Source organism: Acinonyx jubatus, chromosome A3 (genome assembly GCF_027475565.1).
Source record: "Acinonyx jubatus isolate Ajub_Pintada_27869175 chromosome A3, VMU_Ajub_asm_v1.0, whole genome shotgun sequence".
Lineage (NCBI taxonomy): Eukaryota > Metazoa > Chordata > Mammalia > Carnivora > Felidae > Acinonyx > Acinonyx jubatus.
The window spans coordinates 126,504,616-126,529,793 of record NC_069388.1 but is presented as its reverse complement, the minus strand read 5'-3'; the positions used below and the strand labels follow the sequence as shown (position 1 = coordinate 126,529,793).

The 25,178-nt window shown below is 42.3% G+C and overlaps 1 protein-coding gene across 3 annotated transcripts in view; it reads right to left on the bottom strand.

Moving 5' to 3' along the window:
- The window catches only part of NBAS (NBAS subunit of NRZ tethering complex), a 331,328-nt gene that overhangs the window by 126,095 nt on the left and 180,055 nt on the right, over positions 1–25,178 (bottom strand). For all 3 annotated transcript variants that reach the window (XM_053201218.1, XM_027077936.2, XM_027077937.2), the window contains exons 34-38: positions 24,275–24,432; positions 23,175–23,264; positions 3,644–3,808; positions 450–563; positions 5–128 (exon numbers count right to left, since the gene is read on the bottom strand). In XM_053201218.1, coding sequence (XP_053057193.1) covers positions 5–128; positions 450–563; positions 3,644–3,808; positions 23,175–23,264; positions 24,275–24,432 — 651 coding nt within the window. The remainder of the gene's footprint in view (positions 1–4; positions 129–449; positions 564–3,643; positions 3,809–23,174; positions 23,265–24,274; positions 24,433–25,178) is intronic.

Sequence of the window (25,178 nt, the reverse complement as noted above, 5' to 3'; positions counted from 1 at the left end):
ATACCTTCTGTTGTTGGAAATACCTCCTCCCCTTCAGTTTTCGTCTCAGCCAGTTTTCCAGTTCTTAGCAATACTTCTGCAAAGCTTTCTACTGGAACGTGCTGATACGGGTCACAGGTCACTGCAGACTAGACAGAAGCGGTTACACCATTTAGTAGGGTGTCTTTTCTTCTATGAAGATGTTCTAAGAACAGAATCATAGGCTTTTACATCTTCTGATGATGCGAATTATAACTTCTCACTTACTAAAGCACATTATTTTATGTAAAGTTTCAAACAGATTTTAATCTCATAATATGGCATAATAGACACAAGTCATATAAAACCAGGGAATAACATGAGTACGAAGCCAAAGATGTACATTTTCCACAATATTTTAGGTTTTTTTTTACTGAAATGCCACAAGAGCATGACAGTTGAGCGTACGTTCTTAGGCGCACTGTCCTTACCTCTGTGACAAGGGGATCGGAGAGGACAGATTCATAAAAAGGATGGTAGCCTTGTCTTTCTAGCCCTTCATTGGCTATGGTTCCCGTTGCATAAGCACCGCCAAACTCTCGCCCCTAAATAGAACAAAGTGAAGAACAGTGGGTAAAAAGAAAGGCCCTGGGGGTGGGGGGAGAAGGGAAACAGGGGTGATTTCAGGAGAAACTGACCCACGTGCAGTGTGTGAGCTACAGAGGGTGTCACAGTGACACAGACACCCAGCAGAGGACGTAGGAGTAACAGGTGCCCTCTAAGCGGCGTTTCCACCTGACCCTGCGGTGCCTCTGGATTCTCCGGTCACTTTGACATCAGGGAATCAGAAACAAAGAAGCAATCAGTGTTCGACTCACGGCAAGTTTTCTAGCCTAGAGTCAGAATAACCTTCCTCAAACATCACTTGGTACACATAGCTCCCTTGCCCAGCTTTGAACAATACCAACAGGCGGCAGCATCAAGTCTAAACCACGTAAAATAACACTTAAAGTTCCCTGAGGTTAGTTAACATCATTAGTTAACATCGAAGGCTAATTCTTCCCTCCAACCAGCCGATCTACTACACGCATCATACCAGCTTCTAGGCCTTTCTTCCACTAGGAGCGGCCTGTCCATTGCTGACTGCCTCGTTAAACCACCCCCCCACCCCCCTGCTTGCAGGCCTGCCTCATACCTCACCGCTGAAACCCTCCCAGCTGGACGCTGGAAGGAAGTGCGCCCCTGTCTCGTCCCCGCTCATGTCCCCGCTACCCCACACCCCACCGTGTGCCAACCATGACCTTGGGCAGCAGCAAAGGCCCTTCTGTACATGACGATGACAACTACAACGGACACTTACCAAAGATGACCCAGTATCAGGCACAGGGCTAAACATTTCATCTGAGACACATACCCCCAAAAGGTCCACGAGGGGAGGCAGCAAAGTGACCAAAATCATAACCCCAGTGACGCACACCACGCTAGGAGATGCAGGGCCGTCCCCCAAAGGCAAGCACTCTCCATCGCAGTCAGTGGTGCGGACATCTACCCAACCGTCTCGGCCAGGTCATCCTCGGTTCTCCCCCTTCCCGCAGAGTCCACACCCAGACCACCCGCAGGTCCACAAAACGCATCTCCCACTTCCTCCCTGGCTCTCCAGTCACCCCAGCACTACCTGTCGCCTGGAGCCTCCTTGCTCCTACTCCTGACTCACCCGGCCAGCTCTCTACACAGCACTCAGATGACCTCACATGGAGGTGGATCACGCGACAGCGTTGCCTGCACTCCACACCAGCTCCCCGTCCTACTCAGAATAAGACCTGTGGACCCCACCGGTGTCTCTACAAGGCTCTGGACACCAGCTCCTTCCTCTCATCCCCTACCACTCTTCCCTGCTGCTCACTCTGTTCATGCTACACAGGCCTCCTTTCCGCTCTACAAGGATGTCTGCCAAGCACCTTCCTCCGAAAAGGGCTCTGCACGTGCTCCACGTGGCTCAGTCAGGCTTCTGCTGAGAGTGCGTCCTGGGAAGCCCACCTTCTATCCACGTCAGACATCAGAACTCCCCTGTCCCCGAAGCGGATCCTTGTCCCGCCACCTTGCAGAAGCCTCCTCACCGTCCGCATGACTGCCCACCGCTACATTACCGCGCCATTACTTCATCGGCGGGTCTGTGTGCAGGCTCTGCCAGGCGAAGGGCTTGCCTCCCTGCTCCCAATCACTAGCTGGGGCTCTGGCACACCGAAGACGCCTGAAGAGTACTTGGACAGCGAACAAAATGAACGCTACGCCCAGAGAGCATCTGGGGTGACCTGGTAAACAGCATGTTTCTCTTTCCTCTGAGCTTTCCGGAGAGCCCAAGGACTGCAGGGTGAGAACGCACGGAAGTCAGCAGAGGAGCAGTGGGTTTCATGCGTCATGGACAGCACAGTCGCTCAACCGCTTGTCCTGACCTCGACTTCCAGAATGGGTGCAAGAGGCTGGCACGCTGCTCTCTTTACCCACAGCACCTACTAGAAACTGAATGTTCGTGTCACCTGCTGCAATTCACATGTTGAAATTCTAAGCCCCAACATGACAATTAAGAGGTGGGTGGGGTTTCTGGGTATATATACACGGTGAAATATTACTCAGCCATAAAAATGAATAAGATCTTGTCATCTGTGTTGACATGGATAGGCTTAGAGGGTATTATGCTAAGTAAAGTAAGAAAGACAAATAAAATATGATTGCACTTAACCATGTGGAATCTAAAAAACGAAGTAGCAAACCAAAAGAAAAAAATAAAAAGGCATAAACAGACCCATAAGTAAGAGAACCGGTGGGAGCCAGAGGGGAGGGGGTGGGGGACAGGCAACATGGGCAAAGGGGAGTGGGAGGTACAGGCTTCCAGTTACAGAATGGGTAAGTCACAGGTAGGAAAGGTACAGCATAGGGAACATGGTCAAGGCCACTGTAAGAGTGTTGTATGGTGACAGATGGCAGCTACGTTTGTGGTGAGTACAGGATAGCATATAGAGTTGTCAAATCACTATGTCATACCCCGAAAAAAATAAGAGTTGGGACCTTGCAGAGGTGGTCAGCTCTGGGAAATGGAGTCCTCATGAATGGGACGGACCAGACCTCTTATAAAAGAGACTCCAGAGAGCTCCCTCACCCCTCCCACCATGTGAGAACATAGCAAGCAGACCCCAGCAGACACTGAATCTTCCGGAGCTTTGATCTCAGACTTCCCAGTCTCTAGAACCGTGAGGAAGAAATGGTTGTTGTTACGCCCCCCAGTATGTGGTATTACTGTTATAGCAGCCCAACAACCTCAGCCTTCCTGCCAGCTTCTAGCGCTTTTTCATGACTACTGGCCCACAGAAATACAGCAAAAACAAGTAAGCACTGATGGAATCACTTTCCTTTTCATCCCCCTAAATTCTAATTCTGACATCGAATCACACCTAAATCTGTAGCAGGGTCTTTTGCAAGACCCTATAAAATTCTATAAAACAAATGCCACATTCTATAAAATAAATTACTCTTCCCCTGGATGATGGGAGGCTTAGATTTCTTAACGGATTACTTTAAGGATCTAGAGAAGAGAAAGCTGTAACAACATGAACACAACTGAAAACCAGTGCTGATGGACTGACATAAGCCACACAATGGGTCTTTAGAAAAAAGAGGCATCGCTTACTTGAAGTGGCCGAAGGTAAGTTAAAGACTTCTTCCACCACTGCCCATCGCTCACGGCCTGCAGCACGGCCTTGGTGGTAGTCGTGGTGCTGGACAGGACTTTCATGGTGGCCGCGGTGCCCCAGTGGAACAGGTCTGTGTTGCTGCCAGGAACACCGGCTTCACCCTAGTTAGAAAAGACAATGGCAAGATCAACAATGTGGGCTGTCACCGTCGTAGGAACGGAGGGTGATCACGGGGTTACCGACAATTATCAGACACAAAGATACATTGTAAAATCCACCTGTGGGGCACCTGCGTGGCTCAGTCGGGTTGGGCGTCCGACTCTTATTTTTGGCTCAGGTCATGATCTCGCAGTTCTGTGGGTTCTAGCCCCGTGTCGGGCTCTGTGCTGACAGTAGGGAGCCTGCCTGGGATCCATTCTCTCTCTTTCTCTCTCTCTGTGCCCTTCTCCCACTCATGCTGTCTCTCAAAATAAATAAACTTAAAAAAAAATAAAAATAAGAAATAAAATCCATCTTGGCTAGCAACAAAAAAACGGGAAATGAAGCATTATTGGTATATCGTACCTCCTTGGAGCACTTACAAAAGAAAATTTGGTAAAGGAAAAACCATCATGATGCATCGCCAAAGAATCCCCTTCAGAAACATTTATAAAGCAAATAACGGGTTCTTGATTTTTTACCAATCTAATATCCTACAAAGACAAACTCCCATTTATTTCTTAGACATTCTGAAATATTTGTTATTCAGGATAATTATGAAATAAATTATTCATTTGAACAATGCTACTACGACCCAGACAAAGGGAGAGAATTCAGAGGGCCCATCTATAAATGTTGAAAGGTATTTTGTTTTTCATCTAAACAACTTGATGATTAATAGTGTTTAAAAGGTTTATACCATGAAACTTCCTGCCAATCTTGAAGCAATCAAGTGAAAATTCTGACTCCCCATTTACTCACCTGAGAGATTCCATGTGGGGAAAAATGCTAATATATTAACTTCATTTTAAATGGAAATGACAACAATCACATCTGCTTCTGATCAAAGAAAAACATTACTTGTTCTATAAAAACCAAGTTCTTGGTTTAGTGTTTATCTACTTCCGCTTATTTTAAGTTTCCCATTTAATAGAAAGCAAAAATTGAGGCCTAGTCCCACTATTTCAATAGCCTTCTTAATACTAATAGAAGGAGAGTTTAGTTTGGCTATTTAGATCCATATCACAGCACAGGCAATAAAAAATGTAAACTCTGTAATCAGTCAGTAGTCTCCAGGGCATTATCACACCACAAATAATGCACCATTGCAGGCTATCCGGCCAGTTGCCCTTTATGGTAAGTACCATTAAAGACCCCCAAAGATGTCCACGTCCCAATCCCTGGAACCTGGGAATACACTGCATTTCATGGCAAAGCAACTCTGCAGATATGATTAAGGACACTGACCCTGAAGTAAAGATTATCCAAAATTATTGGTCCTTTAAACGAGCCTTTAATCACACGAGCCTTTAAACAGAGAAGCTTTCTCAGTTAGGGTCAGAGAGAGGGTGTCCGGGACATGCCATGGGGGGAAGAGGCAAAGAGAAACCTGAGGCATTGGAGACTCAACCCATCGTCGCTGGCTTTGAAGATGGAGAAAGCGACCACAAGCCTAGGCATGTGAGTGGCATCTAGAAGCTGCAAACAGCTCTGAGGTGACAGCCAGCAAGGCTACAGGGACCTCCATCCCATGACCACAAGGAATCGACTTCTGCCAACACCATGAGTGAGCGTGGAAACAGATCCTCCTTTGAGGCTCGAGAAAAGAGCACAGCCCTGTGTGCACCATGATCTTGGCCATGTGAGACTAAAGAGAGACCCATCAAAGTCTGCCAGATCTCTGTCCTAGGGGAATTAGAAGATAATTTATTTGCATTGTTTTTAAGTGGCTGAATTTGTGGTAATATGTTATAGCAGCAATAGAAAACAAATACATCATGTTAGGATACTTAATTTCTAGAAAACTTTGTGAACTTTACTCTTACTTCCAAAAGGAAATGAATTTAAGCTTTACTAACCAATGCTTACAACTTAACTTATCCAGTTTTTGTTGAAGGCTTCTGGTAAGATTTTCTAAACTGTGCTTTTAACATGAAAAAAGTTGTGTCCCAACACTAGAAGAAATGATAATTAGGTGACAGAGTAGTGGTGTTAGCTAAGCTATAATGGCAACCATACTGCAATATAAATATGCCAAATTAATAACCTTATGCTAAAACAATGTTTTATGTCAAATATATCTCAATTTTTAAAAAGTTTTAAAAACTGTTTCCTGTGGGCTCTTTGGACACTGAGAAAAGTATAAAATACCAACTCAATGTAATCATTGTCATTTGATTATAAAAACAACATAAACACTGGATGTAAATATGGAAAAAAATCACATTAAGTTGCCTGTATACTTATAAGAGCAACAATGTTAAAAATAACTGAGGTTTAGGTGCCAATAAAACACAATACCTCTCCTGGGTTTCAGATCATCTCAGATACTGCAGCTTGGTTCACTGAATGCCATTCTGCCCCTACAAACTGTCCTACTACTGTTACAAGTTGATACGTTAAAGACTACATCTCTCAGACTCCCTATATTGGCATTGCACACATAATCTAGTTCTCCTCTCGTAAATGCACCTGCTGCATGGAATTTGGGAGGCGGCACTCTAGTAGAGACCGCAACTCTGTTACTTCTGCCTTCCGCTGCCTGCCTGCCTGCCTCCCTCCCTCCCTTTCATAGTCTTAGTTATTCTTCTACAACAGTGGTAATAGAAGCCCCAGTGCCCAGACTTGAGCTTTATGCGTGTAAAGGCTGGCTTGTATCCTGGTCGTCAGTTACCACTGGAGCCAACCGATAAGGAGTGGCCTTCTGCTTTCCCAGCTTATTTGTGGCAGATTGCAGCTCCCCTATAGCAGGCAGGTTCTGTAATTTTTCTAGTAGTTGGTCTTAGAAACGCATCTAAAGCCTGCTCCTCCAGTCCTTTCAGTGATTTTTTAATCCCAGTCTCCATAAAGCCCTTAATTTTCCATTAAAAAAAAAACTCCTTCTGCTAAGAGCTAGAATATTTTCTATAACCCACAACTGAATCTTGCATGATTTTTTTAATTAAAAATATATAAGTAGGAATCAGAGAAATCAGCAATACCATCTTCATTCTGGAATAGAGAACATGGCTTAAATCCACTGTCATAATTAGGCTAAAATTTTTCTGCAAGTCTTGGAGTAACTTTTCCAAGGAGGAGTCGAGTCTACAGAGTAGACAAGCCTAACCAAAATCTCCATGGCAGCTCAGAGGGAAACTGAGCAGAACGAATACCCAGAACTGCCTCAAACCAGTGCCGTCCAACCCATTAGCCACAGTCATGCGGGGCTATCGCACGCTTGATACGTGGCTATTCCAAAATGAGATGTGCTGTAACGTACCACACTGGATTTCAAGGGCTTTGTACTAAAAATAACAAATAAATAACATAACCCTCATGTGCGTAACCTCAAGGAACAAAGATCAAAGCAGAATGCACCCTTTGTGTGGACAGGCATAAGCAGGTGGGAGCCCAGCTGGGGTGGGGTGGGGTGGGGGTGCTAAGCCTTACATTTCCAGTTTCTTCTCTCAATTTCAGCAATCGGGACAATTACACACACACCCTCTCCTTAGCATGTGTTGGACGGAGGGGGTGAAGAGCGTGGAAGGAGAGATGATGAGAGACTTAAACTCATCATCCAAACCTCAAAGGACAAGGCAGGAAGTCCTATGTAGGAAAAACCAGACTTCTCCCTTCAAGAGTAATAATGATGGTAGCTTGCTATGTGCCAGCACTTTACAAAGTGCTTCATACATGTACTGGGCATAAGAACCAGAAGGAAATACACACACACACACACACACACACACACAATAGCTTCAGTGGTAGCATTACTAGAATTCCTTTCTGTCCTTAATCTCTTCGCTATGTGAGGAGACAGCAGTGGAGCCTCATTTAGTCACCGCTTTGGTACCACAAACAGCTGGTTCATCAACAAAGAAAAATAAGCTGATTCCAGCTCCTGCCCTGCAGAGGCCCCTCTTCGCTAGTAAGGCCACAGCCCCAGCCAAGGAGCATGTGATGTCACACAGTGGCAATGTTACCTCCAGCTCCTGTCCCGCATTTACAGGGTGTGGACTTAGTCCCCTGGTCCGCCTGTCATCGTGCATGTGACCCACCAAGTCCGTCCTAAGCACACCTCTCCGGGCTACCGAAAGCTGTGGAGCTCGTGTATACTCTGCTTCATTCTGTGTCTAAGATCCCCCCACTTGCCAACCGTGCGTGGAGAGGAGAGAGCTCTAAGTGTCCCTGTGTGAATAACACTGCCAAAAATAGTTCTTCGCCAGAAATAAATCTCAGAAGGAATCTGTGTCTCTTTATACAGATATAGGAGATACAGATATATATGTAAAATATACAGCAAGCATCTCGATTTATTGGCTATATTTCTGAATTACTTAATATTTACAACTGGAAAAAAAAACACAGAAGCAAATTAGAATTCATTCACTTAACACAGCAGTTACTGCGTGACTCTCATTCGGTGTCACGCCCTACACCAGGCAATGAGGTGACAAAAACAGGGAAAACACAGTCTGTGCTCTCAAGCTGCTCAGAAACCAGGGAGGGAGGCAGAGATGTGGACACAGCCCTGCAGTACAATCTCAGCCTCTAAAGTAGACAGACATCTACGGTGCCACGCGACACGAAGAGAGGCCACACCTCCTCTGCCCAGAGGCGCAATCACAGAAGGCTTCACACAGAAGGTAGTATCTCATCGGGAAAGAATGCAGGCCCCCCCACCCCCCAAAGGAGGAAGAGAGACTTTCAGGCAGACTTACACAAGAACGAGAGCGTGAAATGAAACGACACAGCAAACTGGAGGAATCTTGATCAAGTCAGTGAAGGTGTGGACAGTGGCACGCGAGGGCAAGGGGCCGATCGATCACCAGCATGGAGGGACAGAGAAGGAGCTGGAGCGAGAACCCCGCTGACCAGGCCAAAGCACCCCCGCTGCCAGCCTGACAGACGGGAAGCCACTAAAACCGTTCACGCAAAGGGAGTGGCAAACTCAGATCTGTGTTTTAGAAATATCATTCCAGGCACAAGAATCCAGTCAGGAGGTTGGTGTGTTAGTCCAAGCTTAAAATAATCACGGGCCAAATTAGGATCGTGATGCTAGGAATATATGAGGTTGCCATAAGGGTATTTTGCCACCTGAATGCATATATTAAATTCAAATGTTTTTATTTCTAATTCTTCTCAAAGTGAAAAGGGCCTGAGGTAAGTCAGATAAGCAGAGAAATTCAAGGATTCTGACTCCAACTTTCTAAGAAATAAAGTACATGGTCACCAAGCTGGGTCTTAGTGAAGAGCAGAGAGAAAGAAGAGAACAGAAGATAAGTCAGGAATCCAAGCAAACATTCATGGTTAGCTAAGCAAGGTGAGACGCAGTGGGGGAAAAACAATGAACAATGCAAGTTACTGAGAAAGAATGAAGACAGGACCAGGTTTGCAGAGAGGAATAAGAAAGATCAGGGGGCAGCTGGATGGCTCCATCCACTGAGCATCTGAGCATTCAGTTCAGGTCATGATCTCAGGGTTCGTGGATTCGAGCCCCACATCAAACCCCGCACTGGGCCCAGCACTGACGGTGCAGGGCTTGCTCGGGATTATTGCTCTCCCTCTCTCTCTGCCCCTCCCCCACTTGCGCTCTGTCTCTCTCAAACTTAGGAAAAAAAGATTATATATATATGTATATACACACACACACACACACACACACACATATTTTTTTTTTCTAGGAGTGATGTCTAATAGGAGTCTGGTTTATATTACATATGCGACATGACGGCTACCATTTACTAAATGGTTCCTATGTGTCAGGTGCTGGGCAGGTGCTTCCTCTGGTCATTCCTGGGTTTTAGAATAACACTGCAAGATAGGTATGCGGAAGCCATATGATGCACAAGTGAAGTGCAGATGCTGCCCACACGCAACTGGCCTGGGGTGTCTCCTCTTTCTGACCAGGTCGGGCTATCAAAACATGTGGTCCACTTGTTCTGCAGAGGGATGTGACACACGAGTAACCTCACAAGCACATACGAATGTATTTGAGAGTACTTACTCTCCTGTGTCATGAAAACACGATCTCATTAAAGATGGTTTGAAAAATTCAAAAGGTTAGGGGGAAAAGAAGATAGTACTTATTCACAGCATCGCAATACAAAGACAATACTGCCAGGATACAGTCTCTCTTCCTGTCTTTAATCCAGGCTTAGAGATCTTTCTTTAAAACCTTTTATCAAAGAAGAAGATACATTAAAAAATGTATGCACGCAAGCATACAGTTTGGTAAATTATAACACACTCATGCAATCAGCACTTAGACTAAGTCACAGACCATCACCAGGATCCCAGATGCCGCTTTTGAGATCACTTCTAGCCATCCCCGTGGCCGAGGTAGATGCTACTCTGACTTCTGGTAGTATAAATTAGTTTTGCCTATTTTTATACTTTATATGAACGGAAGTGTGTCTTGGGGTCTGATTTCTATCATTCAACATAAATTCATCCATATTCTTGCAAGTAGTTGAAGACTGTCCAATTCGTTGTTAGTGTAATAACGTTACACTGTTAATGTAACAGTGTTACATAGCGTGAACATATCAGAACTTACTTATTCTTTTTTTCTATTGATGAGTATTTGGATATTCTCCAGTTTGTAGCTAATACCAATAGTGCTGCCTTGAACATTCCATTAGTTATCTTTTGGTGAATATATGCATTTCTGGAAACAAATCCAGTAGGGGGATTACTAAAACATAGAGTATGCATATGTCCAGACTTAGTGAATAGTGTCAAACATTTATACTCTAGCCAGCAATTACAACAGTCTGGTCACTCCACATCCATGCCAACATCTAGCATTACATGTCTATTTCCTTTTAGCGGTAGCACTGAGGCTATAATAGTATCTCTTTGTGGTTTTAATTTGAATCTCTCTGATGACTAATGAAGTCGAACAGCTTTTAATAGATTCACTGGTCATCTGACCATCTTTTGTGAAGTGTCTGTTCAAGTGTTTTGCCTTTCTTCTGTTGGTTATCTGCCTTTCCCACTCACCTCTAGTTCTTCACATGTTCTGGACACACATCCTTATTACATGTACAAATTGTGAATATGTTTTACTACTTGGCAGATTATATTTTCATCGTCTTAATGTTGTCTTTTGATTAATAGAAGTTCTTAAATTTTACATTACTCTAATTTATCATTTTTTTCACTTTACGATTACTATTTTTTGTATATTTAAGAAATTGTTGCTTACTCCAAGCTCACAAAGATGTTCTTCTATGTTTTTGTTGACCTGTAATATTTTTGCTGTAAGTAAAATCCTGTTAAGACAGTGTCCCACCCCCTCTCCTATGCACCTGGAGCATCAGATGCATCCTTTCAATGCACTTACCATAAAATTTTGATAATCTCATCTTTTTTCTTTGCCTTCCCAACTAGACAGTAGCTTTTCAAAGGTAGGGATTATGTTTATTTACCACTATATCCTCAAAGCATGGGAAAATCCCTAACTTATAGTGTATATCTGTAGATATGTAGAAGTCTGGCTTTACTGCACTATTGAAATGTTTGAGGATACATTTTCTCAGGCCTACTATGTTGTGCCTATAGTAGCTAATGTTATTCAAACAAGACTTCATGCCACATTTCAAATCTTGTTCACCTTTATAATCTTCTTAATTGAGAGGGTGTATTGAATGGTTAAACTGTCATCAACTAATCCAAGTACAGAATTAAAACTACAAACAAGGTAAGAAATAAACGGCACTTGAACAGAGTGCAACTTCACTCAGAGGAAAATCAAGTCAACTGAAAGATATCAAAAAATATAGGCTATAAAACAATCATTCCATTTCATAAAATGAACCTAAACTTTACTTCTCTATTTCATACGGATAGGCTAACTTCAGACAGGACATTTAAGACATATGAAAATTAAAAGCTTGTTCCAGAAGATAAATGAAATTGACATGCTCAGAAATGTATGGGATAAAAGGCTCGTAAGAGATTCCCTGATGAGGATTACAAAAAAGAAAGTAAAATAAAAGGCTCATTTGGACCACAGAAGAAGCATCGAACTTTGGGACAGTCTACCAGAATTATACTCTACCTAGAATAATTAATGAGGAAAATAGTTTTCATTCAAATACATATAATGGGGGGGGGGGGGAGGCTGGGCAAAACTTACTACTGAAACGATTATTACTGGCACTTTTTATATTCATAGTTGCACACTGTTAATTAACTTAGAATGTATAACAGCAGAAATAGATTAATCCCCCAAACCAAATCAACAACTGCCAGCATAAAATTTAACATGAAATCTCATTAACGTCAATATGTTACACAGCTCAGAGGTTAACTTACAAAGCACTAATAGTATCTCTCAAATTCTACAACAGACACCATTACCGACCAGGTTCACGAGAACAAGAATAGTTCCACATCTCAAGTCTGGCTTACAGAGTCTTGTTGATCAAGGACTATAATGAATACTCTATTTTGGAGTTGCTATCTCTGGTATCTGGTAACATAAGGGTTAGTTTCTGAGAAATCTGTTTGCCTCCTATAACCTGAGTTGGTGGTACACATAAAATAGGTAAGGATTACAAATAGCGCTCGAACTGAACTCATCCACCATCCCTTCCCTTCCAACAGATCTTTAGATGATCCAAAGTTCTTCCCTGCACCCAACGCTTCTAGCAAATTTCACCCAGAACCTAAAATATTAAGAATATAGTCTTTATTATTACTGGTGATACTACTTTTAGAAGTGTCTGAGGAAAAAGAAAGAAAAAAGAAAAGAAGGAAAGAAAGGAAAGAAAAGAAAGAAAGAAAAGAGAAGGAAAGAGAAGAAAGAAAAGAAAGGAAGGAAAGAAAAGAAAGAAAAGACAAAATAAAAAAGAAAAGAAAAGAAAAGAAAAGAAAAGAAAAGAAAAGAAAAAAAAAGAAAAGAAAAGAAAAGAAAAGAAAAAAGAAAGAATGAATCTGTCAGAAGCAGCAATAGAAAAATACCCCATGGAGCAAATCGCTCCAAGGTCTGACTCTGCTTCAGTTTATCTGCTAAGTAACAGGTCAGGTTATATAATTCAGATGTTTTCACCTTTGCAAATCATGAACCCCTACACAATTCCGATCAAAGCTGGAAGTCATTCCTCCAGAAAACAGAATGCACATGCTGTGCACACACAGGAACACACAAAGTCACATACACCCCCCCCACACACACCACACACACACACACACACACACACACACACACACACACACACACACCCAAATACAGCACACTACTTCAGGGGCTTTGGGAATCAAACCCTTCTTGAATCTGCTGGCATTCCTGGACCAAGATTAAGAGACCTGTAGTTAGGAAAAATACAGGTATGTGAAGTATATTTTTATTCTCTTCCACCATGCCAAATTTGTAAATCTCTTTTGATTAAACAATTTGGGGTTCTAAATCCATCCGCAAAATAAATTTACTGAACATATACCTCTGGCATGCTTACTATGTTTAAGACCCAGTGCTAGGCAACAGGGTTACCACAATGATTAAGACATTGTCCCTGCTCTCAAGGAACTCATAGTACATTAGGAAAGACAGGCAAACAGGAAATTTGCCTTATTTCACCAATGAACTGAGAACTTATCAAATTGGATCCCACTGGAATATTCCTCCCCTTATAATAAAAGAATTTATCCACGCCCATCATATCCACATCTTAACCTTCCTCATTTATTTTCTTCACATATTCAACAAATATTTGGACATCAAACACAACAAGGACACTTGTAGTAGATACTGAAAACAGAGCAGTGAACAAAACATGACTCCTGCCACCCAGAGCTCCTCTTGTATTCCAAGAGGAGATAAGCCAAAGATAAATAATAAAGCATGTCAGAGAGGTGTATCAGATAAATGACAGGAAAAGATCTAGGAAGAAAAATAAAGTGGTATATTGGGAGTAGGGGGAACACTGTAATTGTGTATGCAGGGACTGGGGAAGCTCTCACTGAGCAGACATTTGAGCAGAGACCTGGAAGGAGCGAAGATAAGTCACTGAATATGTGAGAGAAAAACACAGCAAGGATAAGGACCAGAGGGAATGTTTAGAGAATGGAAAGAAGGGCAGTATGCCTGGAGTACAGTGGGCAAAGTCAGTGGGGGGTTAAGGAGAGAAGAGATCAAGTCAAACAGGTAGTAGGGAAGATAGATCACGGGTGTCCTCATAGGAGATCATAAAAGCTTAGCTTGTACTCCACGGAATGTGGCGCGATCTGACATATTTTTGAAGAATCACTCTGGCTGCCTTGTTGAGCACCAACTAGAGCAAGGAAAAGGGCCGAAAGAGGCAGACAAACAGAACACTACCGTAAAACTCTAGGTGAGACACGGCAATAACTTAACCAGGGTGCTGGCGGTGGTGATGGTAAAATATGGCCTAATTCCAGGTCCACTGGGAAAGTGGAGCCACCAGGCTTTCTTGCCAGACTGCTTGCGTTACACAGGACAAAGAGAACTGAGGAGGATGACAAGGTTTATGACCTAAACAACTAGGAAGACGGAGCTGCCATTTTTTGACATAGGAAAGAGCACAGAAGGAACACCGCCGGTAGCTGGGGTGAAGGGTGCGATGCTAAGATCAGTGGCTCACTTTTAACACGCTGAGATGCGATGCCTGTAAGAAAGGGAAGTACAGATGCCAGATTGGCAGTCGCGCACACAAGCCTGGAACGCAGAAGATCAGGGCTCAAGCTACACGTAGAGAATCATCCGCACAAAGTTGCACGATCACAGGTGCAATCATCTAGGGAATCGGCAGAGACAGAGAAGAGATTAAAGACTGAGACCTGAGGTATCTAACATTTAGCTAGAGAAATGAGGAAGGACCAACAAACACGGTGAGAGTACGTGGCCAATGAGGTATAAGGAAAACGAATAGACTGTCCCTGAAACAAGTACGTATCCGATGTTACTGATACGTCACATAAGATAAAGACAGACTTGACGCGTGAATTTACCAATAGGAGGTCACTGGTGACCCAAACACAAGCTGTTCTGAGGAAACAGTGAGGAGAAAAAGACGCATGGAGAGCACGCAAAAGACAACAGGAGAAAAAGATGTGGCCACTACTGTGTATAAAACCAAAGCGTGTACACAAAGCCCCTCAGCATGGTACAGATGAGCCGTGTGTTCAGATCACAAGGCCTCCTTAAAAGGAAAGGAAACTGTCAAATCCCCCAGATTTCACTGAAACTGAGACATGTTATTTGAAAAGTATCCTTTGCAAGTGAATTTAAATCCAAGTCTAGATGAAAAAGTAAAAAAAAAAAAAAAAAAAAGTATTCTTTGTTACTGAAAGAGTCAAAGAAACTTAAAGAAACGAAACAAATGTATTAGAAATGCCTGTACTCTGTGAAGAAAGGGCAGGATGGAAGAAAGAAGAGAACCTGGAACATGAGTGGCAGAGCCCGGTGAGGAGGCAGCTAATCTAAGCCTCTCTGAGGAATGGAAATCCGTGGCCCCGATTCTCCGAGCCAATCAAAGTGACAGGATTCACAGTCCTGACCATCAAGCCGTGGACCGAGCGACCACAGTCTCCTACAAGCATGCCGATGGGCAGAGCATGCCCTCTTTCGGTCAGACCTCAGTGAGAGAGGAAACACCACATGGTGAATGAAATGCAGGAGTCTTGTGAATCGTGCTGGCTCTGCGTTATCATCCAGTTCGCGATGTCACAGATCACCATGAACTCAGTCTCACGTAAACACTCATCAGGCAATGTTATCCAAAAAAAAAAAAAAAAAAAGTGAATAAGGACCTACTCTGTTCCCAGTGATGTGCTGGTGTCACAACAGTAAAGAAAGCAATCGGCACTTAACAAAGTTATGGAGAATACATTATAAGAAGACAGGAAATTCTCTATCTCAGGAGCTCATTGCCACCACTTTATCCCAGAGCAATGCAGGACTACACAAAATGTGCATGTAAAATGTTCACTGTGGCTCAGTCTAAAAGAGAGGAAAATCAAACATAATCTAAATGTTCAAAAACAAAGCAAAAGATAAATTTTTGTACATACATCAAATGACCGCTAACCTGCCATTATATAAATGGTCTGTATATAAGGAGAAGGGCAGCTATCTGTGACAAATAACATTACGTGGAAAAAAACAAGCTTTAAATTAATATGCAGGGGCACCTGGGTGGCTAATCAGTTAAGTGTCCAACTTCAGCTCAGGTCATGATCTCACAGTTTGTGAGTTCGAGTCCAGCCTCGGGCTCTGTGCTGACAGCTCAGAGCCTGGAGCCTGCTTCAAATTCTGTGTCTCCCTCTCTCTCCGCCCCACCCCTACTTACACTCTGTCTCTCTCTGTCTCCCCAAAATGGGTAAACGTTAAAAAAAATTTTTTTTTAATGTGGAATTAATGTATGCAGTACGAATCCATTTTAAGTTTAAAAAATAATAATTCTCCAGGAGATAGACAATAGCTATCCAGAAAATCTGTTCATACTCAGAAAAATTCTGGAAGATATATATAAACTTAAAAATGTTTACCTCTAAGCAGTGGGCCTCATGGTATGGGTAGAAAGAACTAAGAGAAGAAAGAGAACTTATATACTAATGTACTGCTGATTAAATTACTTCATAATTTATTATTTTTTTAATGTTTATTTATTTTTGATAGACAGAACCTGAGCAGGAGAGGGGCAGAGAGAGAGGGAGACACAGAATCCAAAGCAGGCTCCAGGCTCCCAGCTGTCTGCACAGAGCCCGATGTGGGGCTTGAACCCACAAACCGTGAGATCATGACCTGAGCTGAAGTTGGACACTTAACCAATTGAGTCACCCAGGCACCTCTATTTCATATTTTAAAAAGTAGAAGGGCCAAAGCTACCATAAATTTCCATGTACTTCTTATCAAAAGTTAACAAATGTTATTAATATTTTATCATAGATGTTTTACATTTCTTTTTTTTTTTTAACTTTCAGGAATAAAATACGCTAAATAGTGTCAGTTATCTGAACCCATGCCTCCTCTTAAATGGATTGCTAAAATAAAAGATTGTGTTATTTTTGTAATTAAGAAAGCCATTATGAATTCCAGTCAGGATGGAGCAGTGAACTCCTGTTGCAATGTGCTCATGGTACTCCAGAATACTAAGGGTAATTAAAAACAAAAGTAGTAAGGCACTCACGTTCAATGGAATTCAACATTTGGGGGCTCGGAACTGAGATGCTGACAGTGGCTGTGAAACACTCCTCTCGAGGGAACTGTGAATCGAAAGGATCCCCTGTAAGAGGATCAGACCCACTGCCTGGGATTATGTATTTATATAAAATTGCAGGAATAAAGAGGCAGAGAACTAACAGGGCCCAAGTCCCTCGTTGGCTCCATGCCTGGATTCCTCAGATCCTCAACATTACAAGAGGTTGGGAGTCCCACGTCAAAAGGTATTAATAGGACATGAGATGTTCTGGACTGAAGCACTAAGGGTACAGACTGAGGAAAACCACAAAACTATAGAATCCTTAGAGAAGGTCTAGGGAGATAAAAAGTAAACAGAATGGAATGACCCCCCCCCCCCCCCAATGAGCTTGGAAACCAAAATTCTACAATACATCGGGGGCGGGGGGGGGCGGGGTGGATAGTAAAGTGATTTTTAACAAAAATCCATTCCAGATGAAACTCTTTCTTTTCAAACTTCAAAATATTAATGTCTTTGTGCATACCAAATATGAAATTTAAAATCCTTGGCATGCCTGCATGGCTCCGTTAAGCATCCGACTTGGCTCAGGTCAGGATCTCACGCTTTGTGAGTTCGAGCCCCACGTGGGGCTCTGTGCTGACAGCTCAGAGCCTGGAGCCTGCTTTGGATTCGGTGTCTCCCTCTTTCTCTCTCTCTGCCCCTGCACTGCTCACACTCTTTCTCTCTCTCTCTCAAAAATAAACATTTAAAAAAATTTTTAATTCTTTATGAAAGAGTAAGCTGTCATAAAACATAAAAGAAAACAAAACAAATACCATCTCAATGAACTAATTTTTGTGTATGTTAAGAAGCTCTAATTCACCTTTTCGTATATGAATATTCCTCAAGCGTACAGTTATTTCACACAAAAAGTGGATTATTACTTCCTTATCAATAAACACAGGAGCCAAAACTATAAAAAAAAAAAAAAAAAAAAAAAAAGCATAGGGATAAATGCCCACACTCTTGAGTTATGCGTCCATGTCTTAGATACAGTACCACAGCACAAGCGATACAAGAGTACTGGTAGGCTGGACTTCAGCCACATGAGACATGTTTGCACTTTATGAAAATGAAAAAGTCAAGTCACACACGGAGAGGAAAACGTTTTCAAATCACCTACTCAGGGAAGGATTTGTAGCCAGAATTTAAAAAAACAACACAAAACAACAAAACTCTTACTCCTCAATCAGCAGCAGCACAAAAACGGATGTTCACGATCATTAGTTCTTTGGAACGAGCATACCAAGATGGTAACGAGATACCACACACATCCCCCCGAAGGACGGCTTTCGCCAAATCCAGGCAGCAACAAGCGTTATGAGAATGTGGAGACGCCGGGATCTGAACACTTCCTGGTGGGAAGGGAAAATGGTGCGGCCACTTTGGGAAGCAATCTGCCATTTCTTCAAAAGTTGAACGCGTGCATGCGCGCAATGTAGCAGTTGTACTCCGATACACCTACGTGGAAATCGAAACCTATTTCTCTATTTCCACATCTTCCAGCGAATAAGTAGAAATAACCCGCATGTCTACCACCTGCTGAATGGAAAAAGAAATGGTTTCCTATGACACTGAAAGCCAACTGTCCTTTTGCTCACTTTTAGAGGTTTCTAAACAGTCCTTTTATAAATTTGAAATCGCTCCATGCTTCGCCCATGCCACAGTTATAAACATTAATTAGTCGAGTTGTATAAATCTATGGCCACTTAAAACGCTCACAACAAGTTTTCCCACAGTGAAAATGATTTTTTAATGGGAATCTTATATATAATCCATTTCCAAATCTAATTGGATTTATCTGGGGGGAAAACACCATTGGCTAAGTGATACAACTAATACTAGCTAAAAACAAACATTAATAGGCTCTAAATGGCGAAATACTGCTACATCTAAAAAGCATAATAACCAACACTAATAAGAAACTGGAAAATTGTAATTTTGGTAGTTGTTCACAAAATATGCATTCTGGTCTATTTATACACTAATATCTTGTTCATGGGGACAACAGCCAATATCTTCAAACCTGTAGGCTCTACTTGAACTAATGCAAATGCTACCGCATAGCAATTACATCTTTACTTTGCTCGGATATATAAATAAAAATTATTATTTTCACAACTGAGTAATGAAAGTCTTGAGCATTAAGCAGATTACATATATAGTCAGCTCTCATTTATGAGTTAGGATTTAGTGTGGTTATTAGATCTACTGTTAATGTGTAACGCACAGCAACCTACAGCTGAGCACTGTATTTTAATCTAATAATAGTAGCTATAATATTCTGAAATGTGCTTCATGAATCAAAGCCATAATGTGTTCATTGAGGGTTTAGATTTGCACTTCATGAGATCTAGATTTTCTGCAACTTGCTGAGAAAGGACACACGAAGACAAGAAAGCTTTTTAAGGAGCTACAAAAAAAAAAAAAGAGAGAGAGAGAGAGAGAGAGAGAAAGATTTTAAAAAATAAATAAATAAAACAATCATTTTGGAAGAATCCCTTTTCCTTGCTAAGTAGAATGTGTAAAAGACTGCCGTGTAAAGGTGGTCTCCTTCATTCACTAAAGAGACTAATGGAGCAGGATGTGCCCACTTGTGGAGACACAGCATGTCCTTCTCCAAAGAAGCCACTAAAGGGCCAGGTTGACACTTTGTAATTTATTGAAGAAGGAGAAAATAGGAAACCCAACGTCACAAAGGCTTTTCATGGATTTTATAAAGGACGGGGATTCAGAATAAGCTTAGAGAGCTGAACTCAGCAGAAACACTTTGCAATTCTATACTGAACAGAGAAATCACACACCCCGTACGCTGGCCAAAACATAACAGATCTCAACAGCCACCACAGCACATACATATGAGTTAAATGGGAAATTCCTTTTATTTTTAAGCTAAAATCTACTTTATAATTAGTTTTTACCACAGAATAACCCGTATGCAGACGGCGTTTCCAAGCGGGCTTTGTCGAACATTTCCTACACATTCACCATGGGACAACCCCGTTATGGACAGTGCAAAGATAAATGACCTACTTCCAGTTACCACGTAATACCAAAGCATACGACGTACATGCTGACACGACGATGTGAGAATGTGTGGGGGATACAGAAGCAACAGTAATTAGAGAACTCGAGGAAAACCTGACGAAGAAAAGGATGCTTCAGATGGGCTCAAAGCGTAAAAGAGATGACCAGAGCACAAGGCAAGAAGGGCAGCAGAGGCAGCCAGGAAAGTAACACCAAAGGGGTGACAGAGGCAACTCCGGAGAACGGTGGCAAGGTCAGTAGGACTGCAGCCCAGCGCATGTTTGGGAGGCGTGAAAAGAGACAAGGCGAGAGAGACAGACGGGAAGGTGGGAGGTGTGGCTGAACCACTGGAGAAGCACCAGAGGCTCAAAGGATACAAAACCTGGGATGAACAAGATCTCACCGGAAGCAGGTCTTCACCTGGACCCTGAAAGATGGCACAATTGGCCAACTTCCTCCTGATACACAGGACATTCGGTGACTGCTGGCCACAAGTGTTCTGAGTCCCACGGAGAAACCACCACAGAATTTAATGGGCTCTCACATCCAGTGAAAACAAACGGTAATCAGTACGACTACAAGTCAAAGCATGCCAAAGAAGAAACGTATCCACCACACTCCAGGCCCCTAGAAAACACTTCGGCTTCCATCCAGAGGGAGGAGTCCAACGACAAAAAAGTCCACTGTCTGCAGTGTTGACGGTGGCACACAATCCTCCACCCGGTGTCTAATCTTCTCCAACTGCGATACCTAAGCTGGTAGCCAGTAGCCTCATGTGGCTATTTAAATTGAACTAAAATGAAATTAAATTTAAAATTTGATTCCTTCGGTGTGCTAGCCACATTTCGAGTACCCACGGCATATGTGGCTGGCGGCCACGGTGGGATACAGGACGTCTTCCTCACTGTGGAAAAACCTGTTGGTGGATGCTGTCCTGGAGTCACCATCACAGGAAGAATAGGGGAAAACTCCCGAAGCACAAAAGGATCTCCCACTCTGAGATCCTCAGATCACTCGGCACTGAACTAGGGTTACACCGGTATATTCAATAGGTTTGTCAAATTGAATTTTAATAGAAAAGAACGAACTGCGGAAATGGCGTAGTCATATATAACCCACGAGGAATAATATCTCTGCAGAAACTCTATGAATAGATTCTGCAACTGAAACTTTGTATCAGATGTTTAAAAGTAACTATATAGTACACAACTGCAAAGGAGTTTGGCAAAATGGATACAGCCAATTAAAAAAAAAAAAAAAAAAGATTAGGTGCAGCTAACTTTCCACAATAGATGGCTTCCAAAATAGGTATCAGAAAAATGAATGACGTTTCACATTTTGTAAGTGAAGCTTAGGCGCACCTGGGTGTCTCAGTCGGTTAAGCGTCCAACTTCAGCTCAAGTCATGACCGCGCTGTTCCAGAGTTCAAGCCCTGTGTCAGGCTCTGGGCTGACAGCTGGGAGCCTGGAGCCTGCTTGGGATTCTGTGTCTCCCTCTCTCTCTGCCTGTCCTACTCCTGCTCTGTCTCTGTCTCTCTCAAGAATAAACATTAAAAAAAAAAAAAAAAAAAAAAAAGTGAAGCTTACCATTTAAAGGAATCCTGTGGAAAACCAATCTATAAAGAGAATTACTATCTCTTAATTGACCCAATTAGAATGTCAAAAACTGGACTACTTTCTTCAACCTAAAAAAAATGACAATTTTATGTTTTTAGAAGCAGGTCTGGAGAGTGAATGGCCATGGAGCCAGCACTGACCAAAAGAAAAACGGTGTCAGGGCGCAAGTATTCTTCCTTTCTCTCCCAGGATGAACTATCCCAAGGCACGTACACACTTAGGTGGCTCAGACATATTTTATTCGCAAGAATCTCAGTGAGCCAAGGGAAAAGGAGAAAAATTCTATAGAAAATGGGCAAGAGAACTGAACAGACACCTCACAAAAGAAGATGTCTCCAGAGCTAATTCCATCTCATTAGTCATGAGAAAAATGCAAACCAAGATCCCAAATAGATACCGCTAAATACTTAAGAGTTAAGATTTTTAAAAAGCTAACAATGCCAAATTGCTAGGTTGGAATAAATGGCAAACCCAAACACTGCTCCTGAAAGTGCAATCGGGGGCGTCTGGGTGGCTCCGTCGTTGAGCGTCAGACTCTTGATTTTGGCTCCGGTCATGATCTCACATCGTGAGTTCGAGCCCCACACCAGGCTCCACGCTGACAGTGAGGAGCCAGCTTGAGATTCTCTCTCTCCCTCTCTCTGCCCCTCCGTGCGCGTGTGCAAGCTCTCTCTCTCTCTCTCTCTCTCTCTCACAAGATAATTAAGATAAAATAAACTTGAAAAAAAAAAACAAATTAAAAAAAAAAAAGAGCAAAATGGTAAAACACCTTTGGAAAATCATTTGGGATTCTTGACGGAGGCTAAACGTACAGACACCCGCTAACATACGCTTCCAGGCCGAGGTAAACAGATACTGGACAGAATGGTATGCACATGTGCGCCAGCAACACGTAGAAAATGCTGATGGAGCCTCATCTCTAGTAGCCAAAAGTAAAAAGACACCAATGCCAGTCAACATCGCAATGGATGAACTGTAAAATACGCACACCGCAACTAATTTCTCCACAGCAGAACAGTGAATAAACTATACACGTGTAAGAACATGAAGGAATCTCACAAAAATTATGGAGCACAGCCATTTCTATTAAGTACAAAAATAGGTCAAATCATATTGGGAGGGGTGTGATGGGTATTAAAATTCCTTAAAATAAGAACAAAAGCCACAAAGATCTGGTGTCACAACACTGGTGATTTCCAGAAGGAAAAAGAAGAGCTAGAAACTAAGCTGGGACAGGGTGCAGGGGGACTTGTGGAAGGCTGGTCATACTAATTTCTCTATCTGGTGGCTTCACGGCTACTTTCTCTGTGATAATTTATGGAGCTGGACACTTTTCTGTACTTTTTCTTTTTTTAATATGAATGTATTTCACACACACACACACACACACACACACAAACGTTTAAAAGAAAAAGTTTTCACACACACACAGCCAGGCGACTCCCATTTCACTCCACTCATGGTCACCTTTCAAACTCCTCCCTCGCAGACTAACTCACCTCGTGGAGCGCTTTACTAATTAACGGTGAAACACTGATACTCTCTCCTCCTTCTGGATGGATCTGGACATTCACTTTTTGATAAAGAATCTGAAAAGAGAACATGACATACTGTAAAGGAACTGTTGGTTTTTTGTTTGTTTTTTTTTTTTTTTAATGTTTATTTATTTTGGAGAAAGAGAAAGAGACAGAGCCTGAGCAGGGGAAGGGCAGAGAGAGAGAGGGAGACAAACAATCTGAAGCAGGCTCCAGACTCCGAGCTGTCAGCACAAAGCACAAAGTGGGGCTCGAAGTCACGGACTGCAAGATCGTGACCTGAGCTGAAGTCAGACATTTAACCGACTGAGCCACCCAGGTGCCCCTAAAGGAACTGTGTTTTAAATTTGCCTTACTTTACAACATAGACTGGAAATTTTGAAAGCACTCTTTTGAGGAAAAAACTGCTACTTCATAATGAACACTTTTTGGTAACAGGCTTACTTCAGGACTTCCTGAATGGCTTCCCAATTTGAGAAGTGGGCACCAATGGTGAAAAACCTGGTGTATAATGTACTGAATGACGAGGATATGAAAAGGAGAATTCCAGAATCTCCTCCTATATTCTTATACCCTCTATTTATTTCTTCTATATTTTTTGCAACAAAAGTATTATCCACTCTTAGGCAGATCCCGTAAATTTTGGGAAACTGAGCATCTCCCCAACCAAAACTCCGTCCTCTACCATTTCCAAAGGACTTCCAAGTTCCCTGGTGGTCTAGTGGTTAGGATTCGGCACTCTCCGAATGACTTCCGGGGATGGTATCACCACTGGTTTTTTAACATATTTTCCATGACCATTTCTCATGTTTAATTCTTGACAACACTAATTTCTTCCATTATATCCAATAATTTACCTCTTAATATTGCCTCCTACCTTTCTCCCTTACTATAATAAGCCAACAACACCACCTTCTATCCAATATCTTCAAATCCCTTTTCACATAAGTGACAAGCTATTTTTCTTCCATATTATTTAAAAAAACAATCCCAAGATCTCAGATCCACACACCCAACAAATCAGATTTCATACAGTTTGGGAGTTACTTTACTGGAACACTTACTTCTGTCTGCAGATTGCTGCTCGCTGCCAGAAGAAGTTCAATGCTGCCAGGAGGGCAATGTGTCAAAGCAAAAGCCATGAGCTCCTGACGCGTGGCCAAGTCCTGGTAATTTTCTGACTGTCCTAACTGGCTACAAACATCCCAACTCTTAGAATAACCTACAAAATGAGCAAGAAAAAACAAACGGATTTTCACCAGAAGAAAAATCTCCAATCTAACATGAGAAACTCAGTGGATTTCTGCTCAGGTCTTGTGTCACCAAAGCACAATCTTGGTCATTAGAGATGCGTAACTTTTTTTATAAGCAGTAAGAAACACATAAGGATCTAAAGTAAAGTAGAAAAGAAATACTGGGCTGGCTTATTATCCAGAAAGGTTAGCAATATCCCACCTGTTTTTCTGATAAACTCTGTTTCCTTTTAGAATACCTGACAATGACTACCCGTCATCTACTTAGCTTTGACAGTGAGTAAAAAGCTAAGTCAGAGATCTGAATTCGGAAGACCTGAGGATACAGCCCAACACTGCTAATATTTAGCACTTGTGTGTGCCTGAGAGAGTCCCAGATGTCACAGCTCCTTTACTACCACAAAGGGACAGTAATAATGCCTTCCTCCTTGAGTTGTTGAAAGATTAAATCACGTTTATATTTAAAAGCCACTTTGTAAACTTGCCAAGTGTGAGAAAAGAAAAACCATTACAGGCAGCTACACAGACACATTCACTTTATAGAAGACAGAGATCCAAGGACAGCGCAAGGCACGCTCTCCGTCGTGGCACTAAGCAGAGATGTTTGCTGCACAATGTTATACTCCAGTAAAATATAGTTTTATCTGTCACTGAAGGAGTTCTAGTTTGAAAGGGTTTGTTTGTTTTTTCTAAGTACTAAGTTCCATTTTGAAAG